This window comes from Littorina saxatilis, linkage group LG4, assembly GCF_037325665.1.
Source record: "Littorina saxatilis isolate snail1 linkage group LG4, US_GU_Lsax_2.0, whole genome shotgun sequence".
In the NCBI taxonomy this organism is placed as follows: Eukaryota; Metazoa; Mollusca; class Gastropoda; order Littorinimorpha; family Littorinidae; genus Littorina; species Littorina saxatilis.
The window spans coordinates 11,127,387-11,152,641 of NC_090248.1; the positions used below are offsets into that span (position 1 = coordinate 11,127,387).

General features: G+C 40.0%; 2 protein-coding genes across 2 annotated transcripts in view; one reads left to right on the forward strand and one right to left on the reverse strand.

The window, feature by feature from the left end:
- Nucleotides 1-286: 286 nt before the first annotated feature.
- On the reverse strand, nucleotides 287-10,423 carry LOC138963949 (tumor suppressor candidate 2-like). Its single transcript, XM_070335804.1, has 3 exons — nucleotides 10,275-10,423; nucleotides 9,917-10,025; nucleotides 287-6,089 (listed from the first exon to the last, which is right to left on the reverse strand). Exons 1-3 carry the CDS (start codon nucleotides 10,421-10,423, stop codon nucleotides 5,991-5,993), a joined length of 357 nt encoding a protein of 118 aa, XP_070191905.1. The 3' UTR covers nucleotides 287-5,990.
- A 2,558-nt stretch (nucleotides 10,424-12,981) lies between these two features.
- LOC138963950 (glyoxylate/hydroxypyruvate reductase A-like) overlaps nucleotides 12,982-25,255 on the forward strand; it is a 24,852-nt gene continuing 12,578 nt past the window's right edge. Inside the window, exons 1-7 of the mRNA XM_070335805.1 lie at nucleotides 12,982-13,467; nucleotides 14,180-14,326; nucleotides 19,220-19,257; nucleotides 21,615-21,754; nucleotides 22,791-22,864; nucleotides 23,873-23,963; nucleotides 24,705-24,825. Coding sequence (XP_070191906.1) covers nucleotides 13,347-13,467; nucleotides 14,180-14,326; nucleotides 19,220-19,257; nucleotides 21,615-21,754; nucleotides 22,791-22,864; nucleotides 23,873-23,963; nucleotides 24,705-24,825 — 732 coding nt within the window. The 5' untranslated portion in view covers nucleotides 12,982-13,346. The remainder of the gene's footprint in view (nucleotides 13,468-14,179; nucleotides 14,327-19,219; nucleotides 19,258-21,614; nucleotides 21,755-22,790; nucleotides 22,865-23,872; nucleotides 23,964-24,704; nucleotides 24,826-25,255) is intronic.

A 25,255-nucleotide genomic window follows, 5' to 3' on the forward strand; every position in this document is an offset into this window, starting at 1 on the left:
TGGTGACTTTTGTATGAAAACAATTCAAATTGGCACGTATTGGGGGGGACGTAGAAGAAGAAGAAGGCACGTATTGATTTTTCATGGGCATCGCCCCCCCCCCCCCCACCCACCCCCCCCCCCCCCCCCCCCCCCATCTTTCTTTATAGCTGTTCACTTGATCAGGAAACTTATTTTGTGAAGATTTCAATATCATAAGTCCCTTCGCTTTGAGGGAGTCAAGTTCAATTCGCACAAACGTCTTTTTCTTTCAATGAAAGCCGGTCCAACACACAACACAACCATGTCCGCAACATTATTTCAGTGATTTATTTTTTATTTTCTGCATGCCAGAAATTAGAACACATACACATAGAAGGTAAGGCTGGAATGCCTGGATATCGAGGCTAACAAATAACACACAAATACGGGGTGAAGAAAACTGTATCACACGTTGATGAGTCATTTACATCAATTTCTAAAAAAAGAAAGAGAGAAGGAGAGGGTAAGCGGCCATACATAAATATAAGTATCAATCTTCATTCACATAAAGCCTTTTCCCCAAGAACAAACATGGCAGCTGCAAAACAAGAAGACGTTGACATCTTTTGTTACGAAAACTACAAGGAAAAATCTAGCTTAACAGATATGTTCTCCCTTTCAATTCCTAAAAGATGGAAAAACAAAATTACTAGATTTTCTTTTTATTTATCTCAAAGACTACAAGAAGACACCTAGAAAAAAACTGATTCTTTATGCAGACACAGTTTATTTGAAAAATGTGTTCTCACTCTGCTTTTCATTGTAAAGCTGACAAAATCAGCTCACTGATTCTGCTGTTGGCATCACTGCCAAAAGGCATTGTTGTAAATACTATGGGGGGGGGGGGGGGGGGGCGATGTTGATAGTGTATCAGAACATGTTCTGTAAACTGACCTCAACAGAAGTAAAGCAGACCTTTTTTTTTTATTAAATCAATAAAAAGATACATGATCAAAATTTTCCTAAACGCATAATTCTTTGTGCGAACATTACAGATATATATGTATTTTGACTGATACCATGACAATGGATACATCACATCATATTCTGAAGCATTTTTGAGTATCTGCAGTTGAGACTGCTTTAGTTTAGACAGAATAAAGGAAGGAATAGTATTATTTGTTTTTTAAAACGCCTTTTGACAGAGAGATTTTTTTGACCGATACCATCATAATATTATTCTAAAACATTTTTGAGTATCTGTAGTTGACACTGCTTTCGATCAGACAGAAACAAAACCAGCGTAAAAAAACTCAGATAACAAAAAATATCCTCTCTATACCCTCAAAGCATACCTAAACAGACAAACAAAATGCAAAAACAACCTCTTCCGAAACCCAGTACAATATTTTCCATGTGAAAATGAAGAGGGGACAACAAACACATAACAACAACATTGATGGACGTCTCAGAACCAAAGCTTTAGCTGAAATATAAACAATCACACACTGACAACATCAAGTCAAGCAGTAACAAGTAATTTATCCAGTCCAGAACATGAAAAAATCACACATAAAGAAACAAAAGCAACACACACAAAAAAACAGTTTTCACGATCAACATCAATACTGACCCCAACACGCTCCTAAAATAAATCCAAACCCGTGAAAAACGCACCATATTCACTTGTACACTATAGAAAAAAAATATGACTTCAAAAAAATTGTTATCAGATTGTTACAGCTCACTCTAAATCACACAGTTTCAGGCAAAGAATTTTCCAGAATCAGTATAGGTCTCCAACTGACAGGCTTTAATCTGAATTTGGTTCAGGATGTGAGCAGATCAAGATCAATTTGTAAAGCTATTTGCACAAGGTATAAAACACAATTTTTAAAAAACGTTTTTGTGGAAACGGAAATATTCCAGAAATGGAGTGTTTGTCTGATTATGTTGATAAATGACAAAGAAATAAAACAATTAAAAAAAAAACCGACAAAATGATATTACTGTATTGTGAAAATATGTGTGTGTACCTTTCAAAATGAGTTTTGATTCTAAGGCCAAAAAAAAAATAGGTGTGGTTACGGTAACATAGCCAAAAAAAATAGGGTAGGTAGGTAGGCAATCACTTTTTTTTTCTAATGTGTACAAATTAAACCTACTTGACAGGGAAATAAGTGTGCGGCTCGGGCGCTTTCGCTTTCATTGCGTTTTTTGCACTCGTTTTTTGTTTTTTGTGACAAATGTAATAAAAAGTTATAGGATCGGCCCCTAAAAATAGGGTAGGTCGGGTTACCGTAACCACACCTATTTTTTTTTTTAGGCCTAAACAAAAAGAAAACACAACAGCAACCAGTTCAGGTACATTCAAATTTATCAACTTTTTGTCATAGTCGCTGACTTCATCAAGATGGTAGCCTGTCAAATGGTTGTGAGATGTGTCTAGTGTGTTGGCGAAGTGTTTTGTGCTTGTCACCTCTCGCTTTCAGCCCTCACCGCTGGCTAGCACCGTCCTTTTCAGGACAACGCGAAAAGAGAGCAGCTTGCGTCAGTCTCTCCTGCCAGTACATAACCTCTCCACAGCAAGCCCTTTGTAGTGCCTCCATCCTGGCGACAGGCGTGAACTGGGTACCGAAAGGCCCCAGGCTGAACTACAAGGACTCGGAGGAGGTTGGCCCCTAGACGTGTGGCATGCAGGCCCACCGGCGTGTGGATACGCCCTGGTGCCCACGAACCAACCCCCAACTATGGGTTAAATAGCCGGGCAGGACAGGCTCATCAACCCTGGAAGGCAGCTGTCCTAGGAGAAGATCACTCCAAAATTAAAACGAGGGCAGAGGAGGCTCACTATCCCTGCAAGGAAACTCCTCTAGGAGAAGGACCACTCCAAATTTAAACCCACGTAGTCCCCCGAAGACGGAAGACATCGGCCATTAGGCGGGGAGCAGACCGGATGTCTACGCTTACTACGACAAATGTTTGTGTCTAGGTCGAATCAAGATGGTAAAGCCTCTCCTTAACTGGGCGAAGACGACGCCGCAAGAGATAACTATGCGAAGTATACTTCGCGAAGCTGGCCTTACCAAGCTTTAACATTTGAGTTTTTGGTAAGGCCAAAAAATAAATTGGTGTGGTTACGGTAACATAGCCAAAAAAAATAGGGTAGGTAGGTAGACAATCACTTTTTTTTTTAAAACTTTTTTTCTAATGTGTACAAATTAAACCTACTTGACAGGGAAATAAGTGTGCGACTCGAGCGATTTCGCTTTCATTGCGTTTTTTGCACTCGGTTGTTGGTTTTTTTGTGGTTTTTTTGGACAAATGTAATAAAAAGTTATAGGGTCGGCCCCTAAAAATAGGGTAGGTCGGGTTACCGTAACCACACCTATTTTTTTTTTAGGCCTAAAAAGACTTAGCAAAGTCGACTTGGGGCTGAATTCAGGACCGCCTCAAGGATAAGTTAAGAATGATGGCACGAGATGTACAGTGATTTTGATTCTAACCTCAGTATTTTTTTCTTTCTTTATTTGGTGTTTAACGTCGTTTTCAACCACGAAGGTTATATCGCGACGGGGAAAGGGGGGGAGATGGGATAGAGCCACTTGTCAATTGTTTCTAGTTCACAAAAGCACTAATCAAAAAATTGCTCCAGGGGCCCACAACGCAGTACAATATATGACCTTACTGGGAGAATGCAAGTTTCCAGTACAAAGGACTTAACATTTCTTACATACTGCTTGACTAAAATCTTTACAAAAATTGACTATATTCTATACAAGAAACACTTAACAAGGGTAAAAGGAGAAACAGAATCCGTTAGTCGCCTCTTACGACATGCTGGGGAGCATCGGGTAAATTCTTCCCCCTAACCCGCTGGGGGGACCTCAGTATTGAGTTTGTTTTCTTGTTACAAGTTAGACAAAGAAGATATCAGAAAAGCTCAAGCTGGAGATTGATTGTCTCATGTAAAGCATTAATATAACACTTTCCAGAAATTATCTTTCTTTTTAATAACACCACAGACACAACACTGAAATGTAAAAAGGGATGGATGTATTTTACACAAGTCTACAAGTATCAGTGAAAGAATAACATAGAGAAAATTTCAATTTGTTAAACATGTTTAAAATACCACATATGCGTACATACATGTACAATATACATTGTCATTACAGATGACACTGCATCAAGAACCATTTCTTTCACAGCATCTATCACCATCACAATATTAACATCCAGCCTCTCACGTTCTCTTCATTACTCATCGCATACATAACACTCAGTATCACATGATAATATTTATACATATGATATCATTGCTTTACCCTTCACAATTCGCTTGCTGCTTAAGTTATATACTCCCAGTCACACAAAAATGCAATCGTTAATCATTCTTATCTTCCCTTTGATGAAATATTTACTTTTAAAAACTGTAGTCTGTGATCACATATAGAATGTGCCTTTTCATCTCCTGTGGCTAGCAACTGTAAAGCATATTTGTGAGCCTTTTTTTCAAATTCTTCCAAAAAAATCATGTTCTGGATTAAACTTTGTTCTGTAAGTTTAGTTAGTCTTGAGTAGGGTTGCTTCCCCTGCATATTTTGTTTCTACATGTACTCAAGATGCACTTAATGCGGTGGCGCCTTGAGTTTAGACGAGGCACACAACCTTACTTGCACTACAGGAAAAACTGCTAAAAGTGAAGAACACGGCTTTCTGTTAATGGTTCAGACAGGAGTGAAAGCAATTGATGTCTCATACACATGGTCCAAAATGTGAAGAAAAACAAAACAAAAAACCATTCATAATTCATTCACATTTTGATTAAAATGTAAAAACATATGGTAAGCAAAGTGGGCTCAAGTATAAAAAGAAAGAAAGATATGATATGGATGTGATCTGATGTGGCTAGTGAAATACAAAATAAAACTGTTATGCACAGTTTAAAAGAGCTCCTAAAATGCATCTTTACAACTAGCCATAATATATAGCAATTGTCTCCAATTAACCCTGATCAATATTGTTTTCACTCAGACTCAATTCCTTAATATCTAGTTCAGGTCCTTAATCACAACTCTGGCCTGCTTTGTTTTCCATTAAAACTTCAAAAATATTTACTTACCACCACAACAATATTGTTGAAAAAGACAACCTTTCCAGTGCACCGCACCAAAGATTTATGTTAACATGAACAATGATATGATAAACTATCATTTCATATTGCACCTATGAAATTTACTTATTAAAAAGTAATATCATTTAAAGCATAGACTCTGTGGTGTTCATGTCTTCAAGATAAAGGGAGAGAAGTGAAACATAATCTAGAAAAAGATAGTCACAGTTATATTCACAGCAGTAATCTTTCGATTCATAGATACGTACATGTCTAAAAAGAATGATCTGAGTCTAATCTCTTTGTTATAAGAAGATGAACTGTAAGATTCACTACCTCAAAATTGTATCATTGTCTAACCCAAAGAAATACCCTTGTCTTCATTGAAGCAAAAACATGATCATTGATCAAAAATGAAAAATCACTGCCAATAACGTTGCCATGCTGGGTTACTCGCTTCCAGTGTCTCTTGACTAGCGTCACAGGACAAATAACACACCCATCACAACATCTTCTCTGATTCCGCAAAGGGTAAAAAGTTATCTCTGACGTCACTTACTTGCTTACTGCCTGTTATGCCCGTTGGCATGTAGGGCAGCATCTCTAATGTTAGGGAACTGTTATTTTTCTCAGAATATTCTACCACAAAGAATAACAAAACAAAATACAAAAACATAGTTTCAAATCTGCATTTCAGCTTTACACATCTTCTTCGTCTTACTCCCTGCATAAGCAAACCTCACACCAAACTTTACTCAAGCATGCCATGCCCATGCAATTCAGTGTCATCTTTCTCACTTAACCACAGTGTCTATCTTTCTCACTTAACCACAGAATCATCACATATCGGTCACAGATGTTTACATCCAGAATTTCAGCATAAGCTGTGTTTCTTGGTGGCATCACAATGCTGTCATCTGGAGGCTTTGGCGGTCAGAACTGTTGACGGAACTTCGTATATGAACACAGGCAGGTCTCCATGCAGCCGTGGTATAGGCAAGTCTACCTCACCCTGAGGACACAGAATGATACAATTTGCAGCTCGACAAAATATGACAAACCTCTGTGTTTTAATATACTTATACCATACCACCAATCACAATTACTTAGCCCTAATATTTTTTCTAAAAGATTGTTAAAAAACACTTGTTTTATCCCAATGACGAACAATTTACACATTATTAAACAAGGGTTAAAACTTGTTGCAATGTCATTTGTTCTTTCTTTCTCTTTTTTGTGACACTGCACAAGCTCATTTCAAATCATAATAGTTTGTAACATATACTACAGTCAAACCTGCCCTTGAGACCACCTGTCCATAAAGACCACCTGCCACTTGAGATCACCCCAAAGGATCCCCAAGGGTTTTTACTATATAAATCACCTGTTCATAAAGACCACCTGCCACTTGAGATCACCCCAAAGGATCCCCAAGGGTTTTTACTATATAAATCACCTGTCCATAAAGACCACCTGCCACTTGAGATCACCCCAAAGGATCCCCAAGGGTTTTTACTATATAAATCACCTGTCCATAAAGACCACCTGCCACTTGAGATCACCCCAAAGGATCCCCAAGGGTTTTTACTATATAAATCACCTGTCCATAAAGACCACCTGCCACTTGAGATCACCCCAAAGGATCCCCATGCGGCTATGTGAATCGGACATTTGAGCCTCTTAATCGGTCTATGTCCGATGCCCGACGCCTAACGACATTCCTGTATATATATGCATACATGTCAACCTATATGACACACTTACCAAAGTAAATGCCTCATCACACCATAAGACAGGACCAAAAACCATAAGAAATCGTAGTTCGAGAGTAATTCATGTAAATGATTGCGTGGTTGCACACACAGCATCGAGCTGGCTCTTTGTAGTTTGCTGGGCTTTTAATAACATGGCTGATGGTGGTATTAGTCTTGATACGGCTGTGCACTATCGGTTAGACGTTATTGTGTACTGTGACTGTGTAGTTAACTAGATGAGGAATAGTGTCCAAACAAACAAAAATGATGGCTTTCTTGTGGCCTTCAGTTTGGAAATGGCGCTCCAAATCAAATTTTCCGGTACTACTTGTCTCCGAAAACCTCATCAGAAATTTCGTCCTTAGATCGTGTTTTGTTACATATTTGTTTTAAATCATAACTTATATCTGCAACTTTCACATAACGAAGGAGCGGAAGCACTAATCACATGACGTCATCAATACTTGTGCTTTCAAGTAACAAGAGTTACCTCCCTTGCATTGAAATCGATGCATCGACTTTGTCGAAAATCCGGCTCTAAACACAAAAATAAGGGTGCAAATAGCATGAATCAGGCATGACTTCATATAGACATGTCAAAAACTTAAATTTGAAGTTAGATTTAGTCATTTTAGATGGGGTTTTCAGGAGTTTTCGGAGGTTTTCGGAGTCAAGTACACAGTAACTTTCACAGACTTCACGCACGGAATACAATAGGCATACCCGTGCCCTTCTGGTGAAGCCTTGATGAATCCTTTAAATTGTGTCTCCCCCTCCCACTCCACTAAATATCTCCCATGGTATACCTTGGGTTACTTCTTTGGCTGACCTGAACTTGCTGTAGATGCCATTTTTGAGCGTCTGTGACTCATAAGCATTTCAGTTATCTCCCTTGTTATATTAGACAGTTGAAACTGAAGTGATCCATTTGAGAATCATGCGGAACGCAGATCCGAAAACGAAAGCAAACGGACTCGCAAAAACGTAATTTTAATGTGATTTTGGTGGTGTTTGGTCCTGTCTTATGGTGTGAAGAGGCTTTTACTATGGTAAGTGTGTGATAGAGGTTGACATGTATTAAATAGGGCCAAAAAGAAAAATATGTCTGTTTCCGGTAACATCGCCAAAAAAAATAGGGTTGGTCGGTCGTATTTTTTTTAACCTTTTTCTTACGTTTTGTTAACGTCTTTTTACATTTTTTTTAAATTTTTTTTTTAAACGCTTCCTTAGTTTACTTACAATTATTTAGCACATGTTTTTGACCTAGATATATTGAAACTAAATAAAGTATACTTGACTTCATATTTTTTTTGATTTTTTTGTTGTTGTTGCGAAAAGCGAAAAAAAACTTTAGGGTCGGCGCTTAAAAATAGGGTCGGTCGGGTTACCGGAAACAGACATATTTTTCTTTTTGGCCTAATGCAATTTTGAGGGGGGAAAACGTAAGATTTTTGCGATTTTGAGAAAAAAACGTAAGATTTCGGTCTTACGACGTACAACTGGAAAAACATGGACAAAATGTAACTTGTAAGACTTACGACTTACGTAAGGGTTGACATGTATGTGTTCTGCGCGAACTTAGAATCCGGTTTCATTCTAGAATGGACCGGGTCCAGGTTGGAATTCTAACCCTGCGCAAGTACAGGGGTGCCATTCTAGAATGAAACCCTTGTTGCTGGTCCATTCTAGAATCGGCCGTGCGCAAGGTTAGAATTTGGGTCCAAGTTGGAATAGTCATTTCAGTTAGACTATCACACAGCCAAAGCCAAATGTGGATTTTCTGTTTGTTTTTGTTTTTTGTGTGTTTGGTTGGGTGTTTTTTTCGGGTTTTTTACACTTTACTCAAAGACATCGTGAATTGGGATTGTGATGTTCTGAAAGTGATTACGATTTTGAGAGACACTCAGCACTGATCGCTACGAACGGAAATTTCCGGACTGACAGTGTTTTGCCGATCTCGCTTGTAACTTTTAATCTTATTCATATAGGCCCTACATGAAGTTGGTCTTCTGAATTGTGAAGATATAATGTCAACTTTTTTTTAAACCTGTGACAACAGCTCTATAACTCACTCTGTCCTTCTGTTGGTCTGTCTGTCGGTTAGTCGGTCTGACCGTCTGTCTGTCTGTCTGTCAAACAAATTGTCAAAAAACCGGACATTTCCGAGAAGGAGACAGCGCTGACATTGCAAGCGGCCGCAACCGGCTCTCATCACAAAAACAACTGCCCTGCAAACATTACCGCCCTGGTAGTCCCCCTTGCTATGGTCTGCCTTTGTCTGCGTACTCAGGAGTGTCAACTTTCTTGACATGACATGACATCGCAAGATCGCCAAAGGATTTTTTTCAGGGGTAGACAAATCAGCCCCATTTTATCAAAGGGAAGGTGCAGGTGGAGATAATTCAAGGGAAGACAACTCTGTCTTACCTACAAACATTACGGCCCCCTTTATTCAAGGGTTTCATTCTAGAATGGCACCCCTGTACTTGCGCAGGGTTAGAATTCCAACCTGGACCCGGTCCATTCTAGAATGAAACCGGATTCTAAGTTCGCGCAGAACATATGTGTATGTTTTAGGCCAACAAAACCAAAATAGTCTGTTTACGGTATCCCGACCGACCCTATTTTTTCGCGCGACCCTAGACTTTTTTTGGCATTTGGGAAAAAAAAAATAACTTAAACATATGGTTTTTTGGAGAAAAAAAAATATAAAAAAAATTCCCGACCTACCGACCCTATTTTTTTGGCCTATGTTACTGTAAACAGACTTCTTTTTTTTTTGGCCTTAATATGGTCACCAACATGCAAAATAGGTTACTTATGCCTGGTGGAAAGTAGGTAATTTAGAACCGCTGAGGCTGGCTGCAGAGAGTGATCAGCTCAGCGGTCCTACCTACTTCAATCAACAAAGAATTTATTTTTTATTTTGGGAGGCATTAACTGATTAAGTAACATGATATGCATCCTGTCACAGTTAAAAAGAAAGTTAACTGTTTTGAGAGTTCTTGGTGCAGCATTCAGTTTCACAATCACAATCTGGAATTTGCCAAAATAACTGAATAATTCAGAATGCTTAAATTAATACCTGTGGTTTGAGATTATCAACACATCTTTCCATTGTTACGCGGTTCCCCTTCGTAACCTGTTTGTAGAATTCATGAGCAAGATCCCCATCCTCATCAAAGAACATTGATCTGAAAAAAGAAAATAATACACATGTATATTATATTATATTTAGACTGTCTGCAAGTGTATAAACACACACCCATATGTGTCAACAATCACACTGTAAAGTGTAATTGATAAACAACACTATAACAAACCCAAATGCAATTTGGAATGCACTTAAGTCTTCCTCCTCTTTTTCTAACTTTCGTCAGTTAAATAACAGTCTTGTTTTAAATCAGCATTTGGCATCACCAGTTACACTGAACGTTCATTACCCTCTTCTTCTGTGTACGAACAAAGTTCCCCCGTACGGGACAAGACCTCCACAGCGCGAGTTGACTTCGTTTTCACTTCCAGACCTCCCCAGAAGCCATGAGACAGGTTTCGTCGCTGTTCGAGCTAATGATGTTGCAGTCTGTCCCATTGTTGATGTGGGATCAGTTATATGTTGAAGGTAGCAACAAAAGTCGACGACAATTCAACTGTTTGTTTTGGCAAACTCATTATTTTTCACCAAATTCCGCCATCTTGGCTAATGAGTAGGGGAACTCACTGTGTAGATAACTTGATTGTAGAGAGAATGATGTCCCTTGAAAAGTTTTACTTTCGATTCGACTAACGCACACACACCCGCTCCCAACTGATACGCACCGGCTGGCGTGCGCACTGACTTCACAGTCGAGTCACTCTGTAACTGAACTGTCACGATAGCAGGTTTCTCATGCAATAGACCCTAAGCTCTCGTAATCTCTCGCAAACTTCAGAGCATAGCAAAGCATGCGGTACAGCGATCACTGAGTCTCGTTCTGTGAGCTGCACAAGCCAAGGTTCGAAGTTCTCGCGATGTTCAAAGCATAACAAAGAGCGTGTCTCGCGAGAGCTGCTCAGATACCGAAAAGGTCTATTAACCAGCTTTCTCATTCGATATACACACCCGCCCCCCCAAGCGGAACGGGTCGTCAGTCGTGGGTTCAGTCGAATCCGGGCGCGCCTGGGGGGGGGGGGGGGGGGGGGGGGCTAAGGTAGGGGATTTTTCCGATCTGCCAGGTCAAATTATGTGCAGACCTGTTAGTAGCTTATCCCCCTTCGTGTGTATACGCAAGGACAAGACCAAGACGGTGCGTACGGAAAAGATCCTGTAATCCATGTCAGGACCGGGCTGAGTTCGACGGTGGGTTTTAGAAACACGTTCATACACATAAAACCCCACTCGTGCAAAAAACACGAGTGTATACGTAAACGCAGAAGAAGAAGAAGAAGAAGAATTAAGAAGAAGAAGAAGAAGAAGAAGAAGATAATTATAGGCTTTCACCCGAGATAGAAATGTTAACTCCTGGTCAAATTACAGAAAAAAAAACTTATTTCTCAGTCAACTTTGTCTGTCCTGTGTTGTACATACTATATTCATTTAAGGCGAGGCAACCTATGCGTCCTATGCACAGATGTATATAATTTTAACCAGGAAAATTCCCTCCGGCTGGACTTTTAAAACTTTTTATCAGGTGGCTCTGAAATTTTATCAACTTTTATAATAAATGTGATCGATTAAAAAACAATCAAATACCTTTTTACTGAACTACCCTATTCCCCCGTAGCGGTCTCAGTCCAGTAAAGGTACGAACCCGTACCTAACAAAAAAGTACTTTTTAAAAACGCAACTTTTTAACCTATTACCGACCACACCCCGTCACCCTCCAATCCCCCTCCCCCCATTATACCCCCCTTTTTAATATCGTATAAAAAATCATGTCCCAATATAGGTCCCTAGTTACCTGGGAGGACGTTAAGCCCCATACTCTCTCTCTCTCTCTCTCTCTCTCTCTCTCTCTCTCTCTCTCTCTCTCTCTCTCTCTCTCTCTCTCTCGGAGACATGCAAGCATATCAGTGTCTTGCAAGTGAAGGACATGAATACTGAAATTCGATAGATTTAACCAAATAATTCGATTCGTTCGAAAACGTGGACCGAGTGGTAACGATAATCTTTTCGGGAAGAGTTTTAAGCAAATTGTTAAGTGTAAATACTTTATGTTTTTTCTTCTTTTTTATTTGGTGAACGAATTTGACCCCATGAATGTGAGTACCTAACATTGTAAAAAACGTGGCCAAAATTATGCGAGACATTATAGACGGTTTTTTTTAGTTTTTTTTTTAAAGATTGGACTATATACCTATTCTAACCAGTCGTGCATTTGACTTACTGACAGAGTGAGACGGAATAAATGAAGCTTATTAATTCTCATACATGCCCTCACAGGCAAGCAAACCGGAGACACGTACAAGACGCCTACAGAGACTGTAGAGTACACAGACGGTCAGTTTGTAATTCGCTGTGAGCTTATCTGCAATAGCACGTTATTATGTACATCTGACTATGCACGAAACAAACGGCTGTGGTTCACAAGAACTCTAGCGATGGCTTTTGACTGTTCAGAGGAACTGGCGATAGGCATAAACCGTCGTCTGCTACGAGAACCACGACCTTGCGTGACCCTGCTTCCGGGCGGCTTTTTTTTCTTCAAACTTTCAAAACTTCGAATTGTACTGATCTTGTCTTGATGAAAAAAGAATTATTTTATGATTTAAGAATGTTTGTGTAACAAGCTGTGAATTTATTATTTAGATTTTAAAAGTTAGGTCTAGCGCCAAAACGCACCACGGTTCGCGGTCCGATTGTCTCTGAAACAATCCGCAAAAGTAATTCTTTGAAAATTGCTCGCTCTTTACGTAGGCCATAGATGCCAAAACGCACCACGGTCCGATTGTCTCTGAGACAATCCGCAAAAGTAATTCGGCTTTGAAAATTGCTCGCTCTTTACGTAGGCCATAGATGTGTACTGACATGTGTATTCCCCTGTCCAGTCAGTACACATTTTCTATCTATGACGTAGGCATAGACCAAATAGCCTGGACGGCCAAGCACCTAGGATGTTCCCGTTCGGCCGTGAGTATGACGGCTTACTAGTGCACAAGTAAGCCGTCATACGTGAGCGTTCAAATGGAAGGGTGTTTGTACTGTGTGTAAAAGCCTGACAGTATCTGTGATGGTTTACTGGAGGCTTACTGTGCCTTTAACCAGAGACATATAGAATGTATGTCTCTGCTTTAACTAAATTAATGATAAAATGAATAATTAAATCGGAGACACCCGGCCCTCTGGGTGTTTTTCTTTGAAATTTAAAAACACCACACACAAAAACCACGCAACATGAAATGATAGTAGTGTCATAGTATTTAGTAATGCTTTGGCAGGAAATGACTTTGAGGTGAACCAAATTACTTTTGTAGATGACCCCTTTTTGTCAAGCTAAGGGGAGTTACTCTAATAACTTGTTGACAGATTGTCTAAAATGGCGGGTCAGGCAAGTCCTCGTATTGTGGTTGCTTCGGCTGTCCGCGAACTTGCCAAATATGTGCAGAGACAAATGCCGAAAGCCAGCGTGGAAAATGTGGTCGACTACAACGCTGAAAGTAAGCTTTACTACTTAAAACTTTCTGTGCTTTCGTATTGAAGTTGTATACTCTGCGGTTCGGGACGGTCGGTTGTACATGATCAGCTGATTTTTTTTTTTTTAGAGATTATGACTTTATGTGTTATACTTTATAGCGCTGATGCACAACCAAAGTAGTAATAATGTGTCTTTCTTTAAAACATTGTCATCGTTGAACCTGGTTGTGTCATCATTGTCGGATCTATTCAATCTGATGCTTATCTAATCAGTAGCTATATATCTGTGGCCTGTTGTGGGGTTTTGATTTTGAACAGTTCTTTTTAGTTCTCAAGTTTCTCACCCACCCCCTTAGCTACAATAATCAAGCGGCTGGCCTACTTTTTTGTTGGTATATATATATCAGTGGTTTGAAAAACTGACTGAGTATTAATATTGGGGCCAGGAGTTTCGAACCAGAAACCAAAATGTTTTAATTTAATATCGATGACACCTTCATTTTGGATATGAATAGACCATGGTTGCATGGAGATCGAACCAACAAGTTACAGAGCCCGGCCCCCATCCAGACTTGAGAGCCGACACCCTCGAAAAACTATTAAAATAAGGCTTCCCTTTTTTTTTTAAACTGACAAGTCATTCAGAAAAATATTTCAAAACATAGTTTTTTTCATGCAAAGATCGAACTGCGTTTTTTGTACACGTGTGTATTATAATGTTAATAATTTTTGCAGCTTTTCCCAGTGCAATTCAGTCAGATGCCACGTTGGCCAAAAGGTTGCAGGATGCAGAGGTGTTGCTGGGTGATGGTAAAACCATAATCACTTGCATCAGAGCTGGTGCAACACCAAAACTCAAGTGGGCTCACTCCACTTGGGCAGGTAAGTCGATCAGGTCTACATTGATTATTGGCTTTTTCAATATCACATAAGAATTGTATACAGCATTGGTAAATCCTTTGTACCTTGTGTCTGAGACAGTACAGGGAGTCTGTCCCACAGAGAGAAAAAAATCAGTTTTATCTTTAAATACTGCAACTTGTTTTTGTTCTTTTACAATGCTTTATGAATGTATGCAGATTTATGACTACCTTGACACGGAGCAGAATGGCCTTTTTTTTTAAACAACACATACACCTGAAACATATTCTATAACAAGGTTTTGGTGAGTCTCAGAAAGAGGTCGCTCGTTTGTTAACAATGCCGTGATTAATGTGGCTGTAATGTTGCCACTCTCCAGGGGGTCAGCTTTACATATGATGCAGGTGCTAGAATGAAATTAATAAGAGGGGGTTTGCAACGAAAATAGGAGTTTTATGTTTACCGGTGCTTGTGTTATATTGCTAATGGGGTTGATAAATTGCAACCTTGAATACAGTTGTTGTTGTGTTGATATTACACTTTGCTGGTTTGATTCAATTTCGTGATGGAAATTTTTTTAAAGAAAAAAAAAATAAATATCCGATGACAAGGCAGAATCAATTTGGGTTTGTAGGTCGGTTACCTTTTTTTTTTTGTGGTTGTTGATCGAAGTGTTTTTTTAATTTTATTTACACAGGCACATGTGACTTTTGATTAGCTGGAAATTGTGGGAGCCATGTCCCCTGGGAATGGGAGAAGAGTAACTTCACTTGTTAAAGGCACAGTAAGCCTCCCGTAAACCATCACAAATACTGTCAGGCTTTTACACACAGTACAAACACCCTTCCATTTGAACGCTCACCAAACAGGAACATCCTAGGTGCCCTACGTAAAGAGCGAGCAATTTTCAAAGAATTAATTTTGCGGATTGTCTGAGACAATCGGACCGTGGTGCGTTTTGTTGCTAGACCTAACTTTTAAAATCTAAATAATAAATTGACAGCTTCTTACACATACATTTTTAAATCATAAAAGAATTCTTTTTTCATCAAGACAAGATCAGTACAATTCGAAGTTTTGAAAGTTTGGAGAAAAAAAAAGCCGGAAGCAGGGTCACGCAAGGTCGTGGTTCTCGTAGCAGACGACGGTTTATGCCTATCGCCAGTTCCTCTGAACAGTCAAAAGCTATCGCTAGAGTTCTTGTGAACCACAGCCGTTTGTTTCGTGCATAGTCAGAGGTACATAATAACGTGCTATTGCAAATAAGCTCACATCGAGTCGCATTCAAATTACTAACTGACGACTACATTGTGAAAAAGGGAAACTGGATCACACGGGTTCACGATGGCTCAGGGGTAAGATAAACCACGCAAAAATAAATTTTTGAAAATTGCTCGCTCTTTACCTAGGATGTTCTCAAGCGGTGTGTGTTTAAATGAAAGGGTGTTTGTACTGTGTGTAAAAGCCTGACAGTATCTGTGATGGTTTACTGTGCCTTTAAGTCTGCAAAATTGGGTTTTGTCGTTTAAGAATAATTATAAAATGTGTAGGGTCAAAAAAAGTTATAGGGTCAGCGGGATAAATATAGGGGAATCAAAAACATTTAATTTTTCCTTGGCCTTACTTAACTCATTGTCTCCCAGGAAGGGATATATCCTACCCACTCATATGGCTCTATCTGACCAGGTCCGCTCAGACTGTTAGCATAGTCGCTTCCTGTAACACTTCCTGTAATGTCCATCTATCTCTTGCATTCCAGCGCAGGCCTGTACCTTAGCTGTCGCCGACTGCCCCGGCGAACCTATTGCCCACTCACCTCCCTCTCTCCCCCTTCCTCTCCCCCACTTTGAGAAGGACTCAGGACTACCACCAATTAAGCCCAAACACATTGGCTAGACCGCCTCACTAGACCCTGTCATAACCCCTCCAGTGCCACTAGCCGCTGGCGATTGCATCAACAGTCAAAATAGCTAACCAACCCCCCCCCCCCCCCCCACTCCCTCCCCCCTCTCTGCGCTATTCACTTCACTTCACCCCCTTATCTTATTCTTGGTTTGGCCAGTCCTTGAGAGACTTTCACATGTTAAAGAAACAGTTTACTTTCAGGTAAAACTCGGTCATTGACCCCGGGTAAGAAGGTCAGTGTCTCTAAACTGGGACAGGCAGCTGTGTTCAGATTGCAAGTACCGGTCATTGACCCAGGTCTCAAGGCCAACATCTGCCTTTGATCTGACCGCCCATCCAGAGCAAACATATTTCCCCTCTGTATTTTTCTTTGATGTGCATCTATATGTCCCACTGATCCAGTTTCTGTGAAATGTATAGGTCATTGACCACAGGGATACTCACTGAGACCGTTTTCTAAAATATGTTAATTAACACCAGCTTTGCAGGGATGCAACTCTGCTGAACCTTCTTAGTACTGCACTTTTGATTTGTGTGCACTCTTAGTACTGCACTTATTCCAGACTTCCGGATTATTCCATGGTAGGGTTAGTAATTGGCACCTCCTAACTTTGATTTTCATGCTAACATAGTAAAGTTATACACTGTTGAAAAGAGAAAAGGATAAGCAATCCAATTAAAATAATTATGTTTTCTTACCTTTATTATGGTGAGGGTAATCCAAAATAGAATCCATGCACAGTGCACACAGCGAACTCCAAAAATATTGTTCCACAAATATAAAAAAAATCACAGGAAATCACAAATCCACTCAAAGTGTTGCTGATTTATAAAAATCAGTTGGTGAAAGATATACATATACACACAGAAATAAACCCACAATGGTTTAGTTCAGTCCCATTCTCTGGTCAATTTTTGGTCATCTTCTGTGCCACACCCACCTGCACACTCATTCAAAACAAACACCTAACATGACCACATTTCTGCACAAAGGCGGGTGCTTGGCCCCACTATTTCTTATGCATCTATACAAAACTCTTTCTAAGTAGTTTTTACAGTTATTATAAGTATTTCTAGTCGCATATTTATGCTAGCAAAGCTGTAACTATCATATGTAAACAAACACGAATCAAAACAGATCACTAGTTCCAATACTAATCGTAATCACAATCAGAGACAATGCCATGCAAAACATACTGAAAACAAGGAAAAGATCGATCGTCGGGATCGAGTCAACTTCTTACACATGTAAACAATCAAATTACCTTCATAATCCCCATCAGAATCGCTATCTCCGATGGACTCATCACTGGTATCGTTAGGAACGTTCTCGTCGTCATGATCACTTTCGATTTCCGTTTCAACGTCGCTCATCGTGGCCCAAAAACTTCGAACAAAGTTGAAAAATCACTGATAAACCTTCGCAATTTTCACCTCTTAAGCATGGCAGGAAGCTTCGACAAACGATGCTGCTGATTGGTCAACACAAGCAAGCCAATGGTTGCCCTTGTCTGCTGCATTACCGCGACTTACAAACGGAGCCACAATAACGGCCCATCGTGGTCTACCGACCGAGCCACAATAACGGCCCATCGTGCTAAGAAGGTGAATCAAAAGCATAAAGATTACCTGTAAACAATTCTAGGATCAGGAAATCTGAAAATCTGTTTGTTTTCATTAGGAAATAGAAATTAAATATAATCCTTTTGATTATTTATGACTAAAGCTGTGGTAAATTTGGCTGGTATGCAACATTCATACTTCTGCTTAATCTAACAGTAACATTAACAACACACACATAAAGAAAAAAAAACCCACAAGAAAGCAACTTAGAAAAACGTTTGTCGTCAGCTTTTTATACTTTTTTCACACAACGAAAAACATAATTAAAAAAGAACATTTTGCTGATTTACTTTTTTTTTTAAAGTGTGTGTGTTTATGTGGTAAGTAAAGTTCCATAGTAAATTATTTTGTAAATTGTGTGGTAGGGGGTACATAAAGGGGGTAACTTTCAGTGAGGTTTAGTGTGTGACAGGGTGTGAATGTTGTTTTGATTTCTTGTTTCTTTGTGGCGGCTTTTATTTTGAATTCTTTATTAAAACAAGGTTAATTATCATTATATTAAAATATAGCATTTTATTCATCAAGTCTTGTGTGTGTTTGTGGTAGTTATTAGTAGTGCAAATCCACATGCATGCATTATAAGTATGAATGTACGTCTTTTGTGTATGTGCTTAGCACGCGACGAGCCGCTGAGGCGGTTGTAAGAAATCCCGGCAGGTTGGGGGCCGGTTGGGATTTTGGGGGGCCGGTTCAAATTTTGACTTACCGGCCCGCCTGGCCGGTAGCAAAAAAAGTTAAGGTACACCCCTGCCAGTGTGTTGATACACAGTTACTACACAGTTACTACAATTCTGAGTGACCTGCTGCAGCACAGCTGGTCTCGGCTAAAAAAAAAATTGGTCAACATAGGTGGGGTAGAAAGTGTTAATTGTCATTAACTTTGTGGTCTACTTTGCCTGATCCTTTACAAACTTTCTACAGCATTAATAGGTTGTGATATTTTCTGAATCTATCCTGTTGTTTCAGTTACCAGCTTTTGCATCACCCCCCGCGGGTTAGGGGGAAGAATTTACCCGATGCTCCCCAGCATGTCGTAAGAGGCGACTAACGGATTCTGTTTCTCCTTTTACCCTTGTTAAGTGTTTCTTGTATAGAATATAGTCAATTTTTGTAAAGATTTTAGTCAAGCAGTATGTAAGAAATGTTAAGTCCGTTTGTACTGGAAACTTGCATTCTCCCAGTAAGGTAATATATTGTACTACGTTGCAAGCCCCTGGAGCAAATTTTTTATTAGTGCTTTTGTGAACAAGAAACAATTGACAAGTGGCTCTATCCCCTCTCCCCCCTTTCCCCGTCGCGATATAACCTTCGTGGTTGAAAACGACGTTAAACACCAAATAAAGAAAGAAAGAAAGATTTTTCATCATAAGCATTTATCAATTTCAGGTGTTGAGGGAATTATGGAAGCATTCAATTTTCAAAAGGTGAGCCTGTCGCCAATTACATTTCAGTTCTTTAACACGTTATGTCCTAAAGGCACCATCTGTGCATTTACTTGAACTCAAGCTCATGTCTGTACATTAGCCTTCTGTGCAAAAGTATAGTCTGCATAAGGTTTCTAATGAGCTGGCTTGTGCTGATCAGAATAAATTGGACTGGGGTTTGAATCCATTAAAACATTAATCCAAATGTGCAGAAAGTGTGATACCAGTATATCACTGGAATTTCTCGCCTTGGGTACCGTACTTTCCGGGTTACAAGGCGCTACAGCGCATAAGGCGCACCCCCCTCTTTTTAAACAAAATTGTAATCCAGTCACCCATTGGGCGCAGGGGGCCGATAGGGCGCACCAAAATTAAAAAAGTATACCGGTAACAAACGGTCGAAGAATGAAAATAAGCCGCACATCAAAGGAAGAATACAGAGTGGAAATATGTGTGCTCTGTGTGTGCCCTGAGATCAAAGGCAGGTCCATTGTGATAGCTGGGTTGCCTTGTTTAGACACTGACCTTCTTCCCAGGGGTCAATGACCCAGGTTTTGCTATGAGAGGTGGTTCCCCTGTCATAGATCTGAGAGAGGAAACACTTCCTGCACCGGGGCATAGACCATTTATCCTGGACCGCCAACTAGCTCTCTCTCCGCTCTTTCTCTCTATTACGAGGTAGCGGCCCCTCGCATTTAGGAACGAAGAGAGGTACAGAAAAGCGTGCTATCCTTCTCAGCGCAACTACTACCCCGCTCTTCTTGGCCTTTCAGAAATCAGGGGGATGTCATATCCGGTGTCGATTGTAAACATGGACGAAGTTGCCGAGGTAAGTTCTGAAAATGCTAAAATAAACTCAGCTAAAGTGCATATGGAACATGTTTTTCGATGAGTTTTGTTAAGTTTAGTTTGGAGTTTTGGAAAATCCAGTTCATTGTCACCTCCCATTGTCACAAATAACTGGAGCGTGCTTTCTTTTCACTGTCTTTCAAACCGGACGCTAAGCGCCCCTGTGAAAGTCGAGCGTCGTAACCTCGAAGGGTCACGTGACGAGTTGGCGGTCCAGGCTATTTGGTCTATGACCAGGGTCAGTGACCGAGTTTAGCCCCATTTTAACCTATGGGGCGGTCTCTTTGATGTCTTGAGAGGAAACTTGGCCAGGGTAGTACCTAGTAGCTGAAACATGCATTATCACAAGTTGTTTGACTGGTACTCAGGCGGTCTCTTTGATTTTTTTCGTATTTCATACACGGATTAGGCGCTTCGTTATACAAGGTGCATGGGTCAAACTCTAGGAAAAAAGTCGCGCCTTATGACCCGGAAAGTACGGTAATTGTTTTTAACTGTATTTGGTTCAATCAACAGTTTATTCATAAACACACACATGATAATACAACAGCATGCTTACTAAGGAGCACAACAAGTTTAACACTTATAATAAGTGCTCACATAATTAAATCATACCTGTTATTTCATGGTTGGATATGATTAAAAAAATATTGCGACAGATCTTCTTGAGAAACAGAACATTGATATCAACTGTATTTGACCAGCGCAATGGTCTAGTGAATAAGACATACATGTACCAGTATATCACTGGAATTTCTCATCTTAGATATTTTTTAACTGTATTTGACCGGTGCAATGCCAATGGCCTATAAGTGAATAAGACGTGATACCAGTATCATATATATCACTGGCATTTTTCAGCTCAGGTATTTTTGAACTGTAGTTGATGGGTGCAGTGGCCAAGTGAATTAAAGACGCCAGCCACCCATGCGGAGGGTTGAGTGTTTGAATCCAGACCACACCCTTTGGGTTAACCCCTTCACTGCCTTAGGACGGGTATACCCGTCATGCACTGGTGCATTATTTCCATGATTAGATACTAAAAACAGATACTTGGTTCAATTTCCTTTAAAAAATATCATAGGTTTTACTTTTCTACCTACTGCCAGTTTGGAGCTAGAATTTTTTTTGAATTATTACACCCCGAACTCCAATATTCCCTGGCAGTCAGGAAGTTTTGATTGGCAGCGAAAGGGTTAAGGATGGAGAGTTGTCCAATCTTCCAGGTCAAGCTATGTGCAGCTGGGCTTTCACACAAAAACCCACTCGTTCAAAAAACACTACTGTATATGGGAGTTTCAGCCCATGAACGCAGAAGAAGAAGAACTGTAATTAGCTTGTTCAGAAATGAGTTCTCAACTTTTAAGCTACTCAACCAGCACAAACTTTTCTAATTCTTTGTGTGTGGGAATGTTTATATGTGAGACTATCTGTCTTGTCTGTCTGTGAAGTTGTTGTCGGATTATAATCATTTCTTTTGTGCTTATTTTCTGATTCCGTTCTTTAAGCCACACGATGACTTTATCCTGACACGTCCTGGTCATGGGTTTGGTGATTTGATGTCTGAGTACGTCATTGGACAGATCATTGCTCGAGAAAGAGATTTTGAGGGCATACGACTCAAACAGCAGAAAAGGGAGTGGGACAAGTGAGTACATGAGTATACGTGCACATAAATTCCTCTGTAAGTTGGCTTTTGTCCTATTTTTCTTTCATTTTTATAACTTTTATTGTCCCATTGTTTCATCAGAGTGGAAAGTTTGCAGAAACAGTCGCACTACCCAGATGTATTTGTGTTTAGGTGTAATCAGCCAATTGCACAATCTGGCAAAAAGACCGAGGTCTTTTACATGCTGCAGTGGTGACACTGGGGTGGGTCATGAACACCATCTCTGAGTCTGCACGTAATGTTGACCCTTGTCGTTTTTTTTTCTTGTCAATGGATTGCATATGGTTATAAGGTGCGATGAGACATATTTACTGTTAACAACATGGACATATCAGCTTGACATGATCAGCAACAATGCTGAACTAATTCTCTGCAGGTTTTCTTCCTTCTTTTTTAAAACTTTTGTTTGCGTTCTGACTCTGCAGTGTCTCTCAAACATGATTTTAGGCTGAAATGTGGAACTTCAGTGGTATGTAAATGAGAACAGGCAGAAAATTGTTTAAAAAAATACACAGCATCAAATCACATTCAGTTAAGCCACAGGACTTCATATGACACTCGCAGGAAAAAGTTATTGCCTATAACTCAAAACAATAGGGTGCTAGTCCCTTGTAGAACTTAATTACTCCGTTTCGCATCCAAAGAAGCACTCCAATTAAAGCAAAAAACTGTTGTGTAATGTTCGTTGCGGATATGATCCTTGACTGATTTTTTTTTTTAGTGCTGACACAATTTGAATTAACTATCATTCACTGGGGATGTTGAGTGTGCTTTTATCGCAGTATGAAACCACTGTACAGTGGTATTACATGTATTGATAAAATGATCAGTTAAACAAAACTGTACCTGACCCTGCTCTTTTTGCTGTTGCTGCTGTTGAAAGTTAGACTGTTAAATAAACTGTTGATTCTGTGCATTCTAAATGGATGAAATGTGCTGCCATTATCTGCATACTGGTAATAATGGACTGACATTTTGTGATGTTTTCTTTCTGTATTGATATGTTGGTTTATAGATCTTACGATTACTTTCGGCCACTGTTCACCTTGTCCATTGGGATCCTGGGCTACGGTGCCATCGGTAAAGAAGGTATTGTAACATTATCTTCTGTGTCAGTAGTACAGAAGTTTCTTCTGTTGGAATACCTTAAATGCAATATAGTTCTACTTCTTCTTCAGCGTTCCAGAAATTCTGGTGACGTGTGAGCTCGTTTGCCCATTTGGGTTCCCCACACTATACTCTGATAGCATAGTCAGCTTCACTCCGCTTTCGTTGGGTAGGCATGCTGGGTATTTTCGTGTTTCCATAACCCACCGAACTCCGACATGGATTACAGGATCTTTTCCGTGCGCACTTGGTCTTGTGCTTGCGTGTACACACGAAGGGGGTTAAGTCACTAGCAGGTCTGCACATAAGTTGACCTGGGAGATCGGAAAAATCTCCACTCTAAACACACCAGGCGGCAGCGACCGGGATTCGAACTCACGACCTCCCAATTAGGAGGCCGACGTCTTACCACTATGAATATAGTTCGTATACATGTATAAATTGGATTGTTTTAGTTATTGAAGTTTTCAGACCTGAAGGATCACGTAATGATATGTCAGTTGAATTTTTAGTGTGAAGTTTGTAAAAGTTACAATGAGTCAACTTTTAAAAAAGCCGACATATCATGCCTACATGTTAAATTCCCGCAAAGCAGAGTATGGCTGCCTAAATGGCAGGGGAACAAAACCGGTCATACTGTGACGTTAAAACCCTCTGGTGCAAAACACAAATACATGTAGAGTGGTACCTGTGATGAAAGGACACCCTGCCTAGGGACCAGCCAGAAGTGTCCTTGCATTGCAGGTGACCTGTCATGGCAGGTATATTTTGGTAGAGATAATAGACAAATGAACAACAGAAAGCGTCCTTTTAAGGGAGGTGTCCTCTCATCGGAGGGCCACACATCACAGGTACCACTGTACATCCTTATGTGTACACTGCTTCCATAAAGAGTTATGATAATGAAGGTACATGTTTTGTGTGTACCTCTTTGTTGACAATTTGTATACAATTAAGTCTTCAAAGTATTGACAATGTTTTAATTTGCAGTTGCGAAGAAATGCAAGGCCATGGGAATGAAGGTGTGGGCTGTGAATCGCTACCAGAACACAACTCCCAGTCCGGATGTTGATGAGTTTAGGTGTGTATATCTATTTTGTTGCTTTTTGTTTTGGGGCGGTTTGATCCATTTTTGAGTCAAACTTTTGAATGTATTGGATGAAAACATGATCCGTCAATACATTAACAGCAGCTTTTTTTCCTGTGCCAGTTAAAAAATTCGAAGACAATGACTGTTTGTTCAAATCTGCTGTGCTCACTACCATGTGCATCAATACAGCCATAACTAGAAGACAAATAAATAGAGGTACAACATATTTTGACCATCCCAGACCCAACATCCTAATATTATTCAAAATGTATGGTTTTAGCTTCAAATACGACCGCAGCGCATTTCCAACACCAACTAGTCAAAAGCAAATCTAGAGGTAGCTGTCAGTCATCACTTGGTAGCATTGCATTTCCACTTCTTGCAGACTTTGTACACATTGCTTTCTTGCAAACTATAGTCAGTTTATATGGAACAAAGGACACACAACTATACCAAAAGTAAAGACAAATAAAGTATTTTTTTATTAATTTTTCTTTAGGGCGATTGTAATGTACCGCTCTGAATGTACATGTTCCCATATGCAACACTTATGGCACCACCCTGTACATTTCTATTGCACTGGTGGCTTAGGGTGTGTGTGTGTGTGTGTCGTTACGGGCACAAGTCATAGCTTAATTCCCAGCGATAATCCATCTTCTCTAGTAAACAAATTATTCGTGATCACTTTCAACAAGAACAATACAGTGCAGCCAGGTGATTAATGACGTGCAGGGGTATGGATGCCCTGGGGGAGGTGCTGAGGAACTGTGACTACGTGTGTAGCATTTTGCCGCACACACCTGCGACACAAGACTTACTGTCAGGGGACGTGCTGAAACAATGCCAAGAAAAGGTCAGTACAATGGCAGAAGTAACTTTTGTTTTTATTCTTCTTGTTTCTTCCAATTATTTTTACACCCCCGGTATAGGGGTGTGTATAGGATTCGGTCGATGTGTTTGTTTGTTTGTGTTCGCATATAGATCTCAAGAATGAACGGACCGATCGTCACCAAACTTGGTGAACAGGTTCTATACATTCCTGAGACGGTCCTTACAAAAATTGGGACCAGTCAAACACACGGTTAGGGAGTTATTGGTGGATTAACATTCTACAAGGACTTATAGAGGGACATATTAATGGTCAAAGGGAAATAACCTTCTCAGTTGGTGGCAGTGAGAATGGTAAGGACGGGGGTGTTTTTCCTACCTCGGAGGAATTTCTTGTTTTGAATTGTTTTCGCTCACTGTTTCTGTTAGAAGTACAGGGGAACCCCCCTTTTAAG